This window comes from Pseudorasbora parva, chromosome 14 (genome assembly GCF_024679245.1).
Source record: "Pseudorasbora parva isolate DD20220531a chromosome 14, ASM2467924v1, whole genome shotgun sequence".
NCBI classification, from domain to species: domain Eukaryota; kingdom Metazoa; phylum Chordata; class Actinopteri; order Cypriniformes; family Gobionidae; genus Pseudorasbora; species Pseudorasbora parva.
Genome location: NC_090185.1, coordinates 42,602,513 through 42,614,714, shown reverse-complemented (window position 1 = coordinate 42,614,714; position 12,202 = coordinate 42,602,513). Strand labels below are relative to the sequence as shown.

The following is a 12,202-nucleotide window of genomic DNA, read 5'->3' as shown; positions in this document are numbered from 1 at the left end:
TGGCCTATACATGTTCACTATATACTGGCCTATACATGTTCACTATACTGGCCTATACATGTTCACTATACTGGCCTATACATGTTCACTATATACTGGCCTATACATGTTCACTATATACTGGCCTATACATGTTCACTATATACTGGCCTATACATGTTCACTATATACTGGCCTATACATGTTCACTATACTGGCCTATACATGTTCACTATATACTGGCCTATACATGTTCACTATATACTGGCCTATACATGTTCACTATATACTGGCCTATACATGTTCACTATATACTGGCCTATACATGTTCACTATATACTGGCCTATACATGTTCACTATATACTGGCCTATACATGTTCACTATGCTGGCCTATACATGTTCACTATGCTGGCCTATACATGTTCACTATGCTGGCCTATACATGTTCACTATACTGGCCTATACATGTTCACTATACTGGCCTATACATGTTCACTATACTGGCCTATACATGTTCACTATGCTGGCCTATACATGTTCACTATATACTGGCCTATACATGTTCACTATGCTGGCCTATACATGTTCACTATACTGGCCTATACATATTCACTATACTGGCCTATACATGTTCACTATGCTGGCCTATACATGTTCACTATACTGGCCTATACATGTTCACTATACTGGCCTATACATGTTCACTATACTGGCCTATACATGTTCACTATACTGGCCTACACACGTTCACTATACTGGCCTATACACGTTCACTATATACTGGCCTACACATGTTCACTATACTGGCCTACACATGTTCACTATACTGGCCTATACATGTTCACTATATACTGGCCTATACATGTTCACTATATACTGGCCTATACATGTTCACTATACTGGCCTATACATGTTCACTATACTGGCCTATACATGTTCACTATACTGGCCTATACATGTTCACTATATACTGGCCTATACATGTTCACTATATACTGGCCTATACATGTTCACTATATACTGGCCTATACATGTTCACTATATACTGGCCTATACATGTTCACTATACTGGCCTATACATGTTCACTATATACTGGCCTATACATGTTCACTATATACTGGCCTATACATGTTCACTATATACTGGCCTATACATGTTCACTATATACTGGCCTATACATGTTCACTATACTGGCCTATACATGTTCACTATGCTGGCCTATACATGTTCACTATGCTGGCCTATACATGTTCACTATACTGGCCTATACATGTTCACTATACTGGCCTATACATGTTCACTATGCTGGCCTATACATGTTTACTATATACTGGCCTATACATGTTCACTATGCTGGCCTATACATGTTCACTATACTGGCCTATACATATTCACTATACTGGCCTATACATGTTCACTATGCTGGCCTATACATGTTCACTATACTGGCCTATACATGTTCACTATGCTGGCCTATACATGTTCACTATACTGGCCTATACATGTTCACTATACTGGCCTATACATGTTCACTATACTGGCCTATACATGTTCACTATACTGGCATATACATGTTCACTATGCTGGCCTATACATGTTCACTATACTGGCCTATACATGTTCACTATACTGGCCTATACATGTTCACTATACTGGCCTATACATGTACACTATACTGGCATATACATGTTCACTATACATGTTCACTATGCTGGCCTATACATGTTCACTATACTGGCCTATACATGTTCACTATACATGTTCACTATACTGGCCTATACATGTTCACTATGCTGGCCTATACATGTTCACTATACTGGCCTATACATGTTCACTATACATGTTCACTATGCTGGCCTATACATGTTCACTATACTGGCCTATACATGTTCACTATACTGGCCTATACATGTTCACTATACTGGCCTATACATGTTCAATATACTGGCCTATACATGTTCACTATACATGTTCACTATACTGGCCTATACATGTTCACTATACATGTTCACTATACTGGCCTATACATATTCACCATACTGGCCTATACATGTTCACTATACTGGCCTATACATGTTCACTATACTGGCCTATACATGTTCACTATACTGGCCTATACATGTTCACTATACTGGCCTATACATGTTCACTATACTGGCCTATACATGTTCACTATACATGTTCACTATGCTGGCCTATACATGTTCACTATACATGTTCACTATGCTGGCCTATACATGTTCACTATACTGGCCTATACATATTCACCATACTGGCCTATACATATTCACCATACTGGCCTATACATGTTCACTATACTAGCCTATACATGTTCACTATACTGGCCTATACATGTTTACTATATTAGCCTACACATGTTCACTATACTGGCCTATATACGTTCACTATACTGGCCTATATACGTACACTATACATGTTCACTATACTGGCCTACTGGCCTATACATGTTCACTATACATGTTCACTATACTGGCCTATACATGTTCACTATACTGGCCTATATAGGTTCACTATACTGGCCTATACATGTTCACTATACATGTTCACTATACTGGCCTATACATGTTCACTATACTGGCCTACTGTCCTATACATGTTCAATATACTGGCCTACTGGCCTATACATGTTCACTATACTGGCCTATACACGTTCACTATACTGGCCTATACACGTTCACTATACTGGCCTATACACGTTCACTATACTGGCCTACTGGCCTATACACGTTCACTATACTGGCCTATACACGTTCACTATACTGGCCTACTGGCCTATACATGTTCACTATACATGTTCACTATACTGGCCTACACATGTTCACTATACATGTTCACTATACTGGCCTATACATGTTCACTATACATGTTCACTATACTGGCCTATACATGTTCACTATACTGGCCTATACATATTCACCATACTGGCCTATACATGTTTACTATATTAGCCTACACATGTTCACTATACTAGCCTACACATGTTCACTATACTGGCCTATATACGTTCACTATACATGTTCACTATACTGGCCTACACATGTTCACTATACTGGCCTATATACGTTCACTATACTAGCCTACACATGTTCACTATACTGGCCTATATACGTTCACTATACATGTTCACTATACTGGCCAACACATGTTCACTATACTGGCCAACACATGTTCACTATACTGGCCTACACATGTTCACTATACATGTTCACTATACTGGCCTATACATGTTCACTATACATGTTCACCATACTGGCCTATACATATTCACCATACTGGCCTATACATGTTCACTATACATGTTCACTATACTGGCCTACATACGTTCACTATACTGGCCTATATACGTTCACTATACATGCATAGTGAACATGTATAGGCCAGTATAGTGAACATGTATAGGCCAGTATAGTGAACATGTATAGGCCAGTATAGTGAACATGTATAGGCCAGTATATAGTGAACATGTGTAGGCCAGTATATAGTGAACATGTATAGGCCAGTATAGTGAACATGTATAGGCCAGTATATAGTGAACGTGTATAGGCCAGTATAGTGAACGTGTGTTAAAGTGATGTTATAATGCGATTCTGTGCGCTGTGTCATATTAGGCCGTAAAACACGGTACTCTGAGCAGTAAATCAACAACACCACATCTAAACAATAAGAGTAACTGTGTTGAGCTGGAGAACAATCATTAGTTTCTGTCCATCAATGATCAATCAGTGTCTAATAAAACACATCAGATATTAAAGCGGCACACACACGGGCCGTGTCCTGGTTAAAATCACTGATTTCTCTGGATTTAAACATTTTCTGAAACATTTGTGATAATGTGCACGTCAACACAATCTATAACGCTGTTCTAGAGGTTTTTAATCCTAAAATCTTATATATTGGCCCTCATTTATCAAAAGTGCCTACACCAAATTTCCAGCGTACACCCAAACCCACGGTGACTTTGAGATTTATCAATATGGACGTTGGCGTACGGCATGCTCCATGTTATGTTGTTCTCAGCATGGACAGGAGTGGTCAGAGCGTCTCGTCCCTCCCTCTGATGAAGCTGTATTATACTTAACATTATCTGCTGGAGCCACTCCATATAAGGAACAGATGCTGGTGAGAGTTACACAATGGTCCTGCTTTACCTATTACGAGATCTTCAGGAGCTCAAGGAAGGCCTGGCTATCTGACCAAGAGATGACCATATTTAGATTTGTTTATCACATTCCTATACCCTGAGCTAATGATGTAACCTCTCTCTCATTGGTTCAAATCAGGTTGTACCCTTTGTATTCAATGTATATAATCTATGCTTTCCTAAATAAAGGAGAGACTTTATCCTCTCCCTCAGCGCTGGGTCTTTATCCTGGGATGAGACACGAATAAGGGGCAAAAAACAAACAATACTTAAACATGTTAGCTGAATGATAACAAAAGGACTCAATTCACAATTATTTAAAGCGCACAAATGTACGACAAAGCCTTAAAACTGACAATTAATCTGCTAAATGGAGCCAGAAACCCCTGGCGACTTCACTGTAAGGTTAACCACGGTGTGTGTGTGTGTGTGTGTGTGTGTAAAAGATCAATCTAAGGTCATAAAAACACAACAGCTCATTATATAAGGCCTTTATACTTCAGTGAAAACATAGTTATGGATATTATATTGCATTTCTGTCAAATGAGCCTGATAAATACTACACTCTGCACCTTTAAGTGTTCGAAAACATTCAGTTCAGTTCTTTTAAAACACATTATTTCCATGATAAGCACTCTTTTTGCATTGTTGAAAGGTTTCCTCGGGTCTTTACACTGCGTTAGAGTCCGTTTATGTTATGATATTGTGTGCGTTTGGAGGGGCGTCGGTGAAATAAATTATAACAGTTTATAATGAAATGTCACGAGACTGGTGTTTGTGTCGACTCGGTTCATTAATATTCATTACTTCACACGCGCCTCTTCCGGGAGCGCCAGCGCTCCTATTGGTTGATTCTGCAAAAGCGACCGCCGCCATTTGCTAATGTCCAGCGTTTAGCCAATCAGAGGAGAGCACCCGTCATGTGACGCGATTAATATTCATGAGTGAAGTCTACGCCATAGTAGGATTAACAGTTTCACTAACCGGCTAGTTCGATATGAAGCTGCAATCGCTCATTTCAGCGCACACTCGATGATTATTTCACATATGTCAGTTAAATACTGATGTTTAAGAGTATGAGGCGCTGAGATGCCTCGTTGAGCGCAGTAATCTGCTCAAACACCGCTGTGCCTGCAGCTGTCAAACCCCGGACGGCGGTGAATATCCGCGGCGTTTGCTCACCTGCGCTCTCCGTCCTCCGCCCCCGTGGAAGAGAGCTCCATCCCCGGCCCAGCGAGCGGCTCGAGTCGGCCTTTAGCTCACTCTAGCTTGACCTTAAACACGCAAAGTCTCCGCGTAGGCAGTAACGTTAGGTGTTTCCACACTGGGCGACCCGCACCATAACAAGCTCGGCGGATGTGACGTCAGCTCTCCCCGGATGAGAGCGGGCCTAAAATAGCGGAAGCAGATCATCTTCTTAAAATAAAAGTGTATCACAGGGTTTTGTTTTATATATTATAAACATATTAAGTGTAACCTCAGCAATGGTAAACACCAACGCACAAATAAATAAATCAAAATAAAAATTCTAAATACAACTTTAAATAAATAAATGTAAACTTTTTTTTATTATTTTAAAATCCGTATAATTTTTTTTTTAAACGGACATTTTAATGGTTAATGTAATGCTTCTGAACTTATTACTCTATTGTTTTTTTATTAATCTCAGTCGTTCGGACAGTTATTAGAGTTTTCCGTCCGCCGGAGTGACTGCGCTGACTCGGCTCGGCCTCGCGGTGGCGCTGTCACACCTGATGTTCTAACGGCGGCGCGCGTGCCACGTGACACGCGAGCTCGCGCACTGACCCATGGGAGTCTGTCAGAGCGCTATGGTCAGAGCCCATGCAGGACATTTACATCGGCAACACAGAATATCATATCAGATAAATATAAGTAATATAATTTAATATAATATGAAATATACGGAATAATTGACGATAGTCCGTTGAAATATTACATAATCTCGGTTGTGCCTTATTTTCTAACGGACTGTCCATTATTCAGCTTATACTTCAGTCAGCAAACATCAGTTCAGATGCATTACTCTGTCTGTCTGTCTCTGTGTGTGTGTGTGTGTGTGTGTGTGTGTGTGTGTGTGTGTGTGTGTGTGTGTGTGTGTGTGTGTGTGTGTGTGTGTGTGTGTGTGTGTGTGTGTGTGTGTGTGTGTGTGTGTGTGTTACCTGTCTGCGTCCCGTCGTGTGCGCGTGTGTACACACTCTGGGTACGGAAAAGTATTCAGACCCCCTTACATTTTTCACTCTGTTATATTCATCATTTAAGTTCATTTTTTTTATTATTAATGTACACACAGCACCCCATATTGACAGAAAACACATAATTGTTGACATTTTTGCAGATTTATTACAAAAGAAAATCTTAAATATCACTGCAGTCCTCCACCAATCGGGGCTTTATGGCAGACTGGCCCGACAGAAATCTCTCCTCACTGCAAGACACATGAAAGTTTGCTAAAAAAACACCTGAAGGACTCCAAGATGGTGAGAAATAAGATTCTCTGGTCTGATGAGACCAAGATAGAACTTTTTGGCCTTAATTATAAGCAGTATGAGTGGAGAAAAATATCACCTGTCCAATACAGTCCCAACAGTGAAGCATGGTGGTGGCAGCATAATGCTGTGGGGGTGTTTTTAAGGTGCAGGAACAGGACGACTGGTTGCAATCGAGGGAAAGATAAATCTGGCCCAGTACAGGAATATCCTGGACGGAAACCTTCTCCAGAGTGCTCAAGACCTCAGACTGGGCAGAAGGTTCACCTTCCAACAAGACAATGACCCAAAGCACACAGCTAAGATAACGAAGGAGTGGCTTCACAACAACTCCGTGACTGTTCTTGGCCCAGCCAGAGCCCTGACTTACACCCAATTGAGCATCTCTGGAGAGACCTGAACATGGCTGTCCACCAACGTTTACCATCTAACCTGACAGAACTGGAGAGGATCTGCAGGAGGAATGGCAGAGGATCCCCAAATCCAGCTGTGGAAAACTTACTGCATCTTCCCCTAAAAGACTCATGGCTGTATCAGATCAAAAGGGGGATCTACTAAACACTGAGCAAAGGGGCTGAATACTTAAAACCATATGATATTTCAGTTTTTCTTCTTTAACAAATCTTCAACAATTTTGTTTTTCAGTCAATATGGGGTGCAATATGTGCTTGTTGAAATTATTTAAGTCATTTTTTCTCATTTATGTAAATTAATAAGAAAATTATTAAATGATTTTAGCAAATGGTTGCAATATAATAACGAGTGAAAAATGTAAGGGGTATGAATACTTTCTGTACCCACTGTGTGTGTGTGTGTGTGTGTGTGTGTGTTTGTGAGAGATGCACAATAACAGCAGAAAGCATGTAAAATGTTCTAGTCCTCGATGGAACAGTAATGATTTATTTCTGGCAGAACTGAAGTTTGAGAACGGCATGAAGAGACTCGAGGCTCAGAGATCAGCACAACACATTTCCTTCAACAACAGAAGAGAAGAGCAAAGCCACAACACATCTCAGAACGGGAGAGGCACGGGACACTTCTCATGAGTGAGTGTGTGTGTGTGTGTGTGTGTGAACACAAACCCTCATCTGTGCATCCCAGAGGAACACACACTCGGCTCGCGTCCCTGTTATTACGGAGTAAAAACAAAACATGAGGTACGAAAATGGTCCAATCAGCAACAGAGGAAAGCCAGAGAGCGGAGAATGTGCGCCGCTAAACCGAAGCCGTTCTTCTTTGGTTACGAACACGATCAGATTCACAGCTTCTTCCCCAATCCCAGAAGAGTGTCCGGATCCTCATGAGCACTGTCCATCCGGCAGGAATACTGCACCGCTGTTAGTGTGGGACTGTGCCACGGGACATTATTGCCTAACACGCAGTCTCTTACATCTCAGAAACACAAGTTTCATATATATATATATATATAATAGACCTCTGTTACATTGTTCATTTACATTATGAAAATAGCAGCCCTCTAATAAATATATGCAAACAGTGAAACTAAACTGACGACGGGTCTTGATCATGCAGGACTCCCTCCGGCCCGCAGTCTCCCATCCGTTCTCCCAGAGGGATTGTCTAATACTGGGAGAGCCCAGTGTGTGTGTGTCACGCCGTGGACACGCTGGGCTGGCCCTCCTGCGGCGGCGATGTGTTCTGGGGCCCCTGGGAGCCCAGCTGGCTCAGCTGATCTGTGTTGGCCAGGGACTTCAGCACCGCGTTCTCCCGCTCCAGGGCCGAGTTCCTCTCGTACAGCTCCTTGATCTGCTCCTTCAGCACCTCCACCTCCTCACGCACCGCGTACATCAGGTGGCTCTTCACCAGGTCCTGCGGAGACACACAAAACCACTCTAGAACTGCTCTAGAACCGCTCCAGAACAGCGCTCTAGAACCGCTCCAGAACAGAGCTCTAGAATAGTTCCAGAACCGCGCTCTAGAACCGCTCCAGAACAGCGCTCTAGAACCGCTCCAGAACAGCGCTCTAGAACCGCTCCAGAACAGCGCTCTAGAACCGCTCCAGAACAGCGCTCTAGAACCGCTACAGAACAGCGCTCTAGAACCGCTCCAGAACAGCGCTCTAGAACCGCTCCAGAACAGCGCTCTAGAACCGCTCCAGAACAGCGCTCTAGAACCGCTCCAGAACAGCGCTCTAGAACCGCTCCAGAACAGCGCTCTAGAACCGCTCCAGAACAGCGCTCTAGAACCGCTACAGAACAGCGCTCTAGAACCGCTCCAGAACAGCGCTCTAGAACCGCTCCAGAACCGCGCTCTAGAACCGCTCCAGAACCGCGCTCTAGAACCGCTCTACACAGGTCCAGAGCTGGACGATAACTAAGCACATCTACTCGAGTCCTGTACTGAAGTTCCCTGTTTGAGTCTCTGTGCTTTACTGGAGTATTATTTTTTCTGTAATCTTCTGACTTTAACTTCACTCCATCTGAAAGACAAATATCGTCCTCTTTACTCCACTACATTTCTATCAAGGTCCTCGAAGTGGAAAGTCGTTTCTGTCGCAGCTCTGAAAGTCAGTGGATGATTTTTTTCTTCTTTTAAAGGTGTTTGGGTTTTTGCAGAAAGCCTTTCAGGAATCACTCTTGTAGAGTCTCGTGAAGTTCAATGATTTCACAGCATTTATTAAACACTGATTTATAGTTTAGAGCAAAATGGAAGAAGACGGATGTCCAAATGCTCATTTAGTGGAGGATTCACATAAACAAAGTTGATTGTGTCTTCAGTGAAGGTGAACAGTGTGAGAATATCAGATGAGTGTCAGTGTATTGGATCCGTGCGTTCGGTCTTAAAGTGACAGCAGCTTTATAAAGAGCTTTGTAACTTTAGTATTTAAATGAGTTTAAGTTAGTCGTCTGCTAGTGTGTCAGATGGAGCGTCACTGACTGGCTTAAACCATGATGGCATAATGGGCATTTATACAACTATAATACAATAATGCGGCGACATAAAGAAGGACATTTACTTTGGATACTAAAGTAAAAAAACATAATTCCGTACTTTTACTCCTGTAAAAATCAGTTTTTACAACTTTGACTGGTAACGGAGTAATATTTGACCAGCTGTACTTTTACTCCAGTAATGAAGTTGTCATAACCAACGTGACTCTGTCGCACCGTTGAGAAATTACCGTATAGACCTGAGGAGACGCTCGCAGGCAATCTTTACTGTCTATGAGACAGTCGGGGGGACGTGGAGACATAAAGTCTGATAAAGTCAAGGGAGAAGAATGGAGAGAAGCCCATAGTGAGCCAAAAGCAACGGGAGAAAATATTTAAACAACGTGATTCAGCTTTCACTTTCCACAACTACTAGAAGACCTACAGCTGTCAGACAGGAGGCTCACGTCACATCTACATCCTCAAGCTCAGTCTGAGCCGGCGCAGTTCGCTCAGCCATCAGGAAGTGAGTGCTCCTATACTGACCTCACTTAACGCCGTAGAAGGCAATGGGATCGCTCCGTCCATTTCTTTTACTGTCTATGCATTAGTTACCATGAACTGCACTCAAAGCATTTATTTATCTTTGGTAATGTTCATTTGAACATTTACTAATGCATTATTAAAATCTTTAACACTAGTTAATGCACTGTGAACTAACATGAACAGCTGGATTTATATAAACTAACATTAACTGTGTACCTAAAGCATTATTGTGAAGTGTAGGCGAGTGTTTGGCTCATAATGAAGTCAGTGTGTGTGTGTGTGTGTGTGTGTGTGTGTGTGTGTGTGTGTGTGTGTGTGTGTGTGTGTGTGTGTGTGTGTGTGTGTGTGTGTGTGTGTAACTCAACCGGTTCAGATTGAGCTGTCAAACTCACCATTGCTTGCTCGATTTTGTTGTCGATGGCCACGACACTGGCACCAGAGGCACTGCAGACAGAAACACACACACTTCAGTCTCTTCATCTACACACACTTCAGTCACATCACACTCATCTACGCGCTGATACATCAACGCATCTCACACACTGCGCTAATACATCAATGAATACACAAGCACGAGCATCGCGTTAAACTAGTCCAGCTCTGAGCGCGTTCACGCAGGTAAACAAACCCGTTATGATAAAAGCATAACGCGCGAAAGTGGCCTCGCGCTCTCACACACGGGTTTACGCGTATTTACCATAGACTGTATTTACACAGCTGCTATAATAACACACACACACACACACACACACACACACACACACACACACAGCTCGTGTTCCTCCAGTAATAAAGCGGGAGTGTGTACCTGCCTCGCGTTCGGCAAGGGTTCAGTCTCGCGGAGCGTGCGGGCGAGCACGGCACACAGTAGCTCATCCTGCAGAGCATGTTTGGCGGCGGTTAGTCTCACACAGAAGAGTGAGTGTGTATGTGTGTGTGAAGGCGCTCCTCGGGATTTAAGCAATTCTTGCGCTCGTGGGGAGGAGGCGTGGCGCGGGCTGAGGGGCGGGGTCGCGCATCTGCACGTCCTACACGCGGCTGTATTTTGAGCGCGGTGTGCGCATGCGTAGCACGAGCTACAACGCCGCTTCTCTCATGACTGCGAGATTCTCTCTCTCTCACACACACACACACACACACACACACACACACACACACACACACACAGAGAGAGATGCCTTTTCGATGCATTTTAAACACATCCTACAGTAGAAAGTCACACATGAAGCCACGGAAAGAAAAAAAGGTAGTTGTGATCTTTTATTTGTCATATACACGCTTGAATACGTTTATAAAGGAAAAGTAGATCTGTAATTACTTTTAGTGCTGTCAAACGATTAATAACATTTTTAAAACATTATTTTTGATATGTGTTGTAACAGAAAGCCAGTATCACAGATCCTGATGAAAACTAATGATAGTTCAGCATTACAGCATCACTGAAATCTGTCCATTTCAGCATTAGGCTTTAAAAATAACTCCCAGTAATCCATAACCGAATCCCTTAAAACTCAACATATTAAAGGTTTTTTTCATTGAAAAAACATCTTCATACCTTCAAATATCCTGAATGTAACTGGACACCCTTGCCTCATTTAGTATGCGCACATCATGAAAATGCAAATGAGCCCCGCCTCCACTCACTCCCTCAGAGATCCGCTGGATCACGCCGTGCCGTGATTGGCTAGTTTGTGCCGATTGAGTGCTTGGTTCACTGCAGTTTAAAGAGAAACGCTCAGCAATGGTCATCCACGCCAATAGCTAGACCAATATCAGGGGTGCTAAGACAATAACCCATATTCATAACGGCAGAGTTACTTCATAAAGACATTGTCGGGGGTTCAAATAAAAGCAGCTATTGTACACACCGCATTCATCAGAAGTGTAGTTTAAAGGAAGTGTGTGTAAGATTGTGGCCAAAACTGGCCCTGCGATCACTTTAAATGACGGTAGAGCGGCTCGAGGATGCCAGATTGGCTGCAGGATCAGCAGAACGTTTGTAGATCTGCAGCTGTGGGAACTAGAGCAGATCTGGCAACCCCAAACACTACTGACTCCTGATTGGTCAATAGGTGGAGGGCGGAGCTTCAGGCCAAAACACATGACATCATCAA

At 42.8% G+C, this 12,202-nt stretch overlaps 2 protein-coding genes across 4 annotated transcripts in view; both read right to left on the bottom strand.

Moving 5' to 3' along the window:
• The window catches only part of rubcn (rubicon autophagy regulator), a 45,247-nt gene extending 39,739 nt beyond the window's left edge, over positions 1 to 5,508 (bottom strand). For both annotated transcript variants that reach the window (XM_067416435.1, XM_067416436.1), the window contains exon 1: positions 5,327 to 5,508. In XM_067416435.1, coding sequence (XP_067272536.1) covers positions 5,327 to 5,367 — 41 coding nt within the window. In that variant the 5' untranslated portion in view covers positions 5,368 to 5,508. The remainder of the gene's footprint in view (positions 1 to 5,326) is intronic.
• A 2,007-nt stretch (positions 5,509 to 7,515) lies between these two features.
• Positions 7,516 to 12,202, bottom strand: part of tsc22d2 (TSC22 domain family 2) — a 48,316-nt gene continuing 43,629 nt past the window's right edge. For both annotated transcript variants that reach the window (XM_067416428.1, XM_067416429.1), the window contains 2 exons: positions 10,481 to 10,532; positions 7,516 to 8,481 (listed from right to left, as the gene is read on the bottom strand). In XM_067416428.1, the coding sequence (XP_067272529.1) occupies positions 8,263 to 8,481; positions 10,481 to 10,532 (271 nt within the window). In that variant the 3' untranslated portion in view covers positions 7,516 to 8,262. The remainder of the gene's footprint in view (positions 8,482 to 10,480; positions 10,533 to 12,202) is intronic.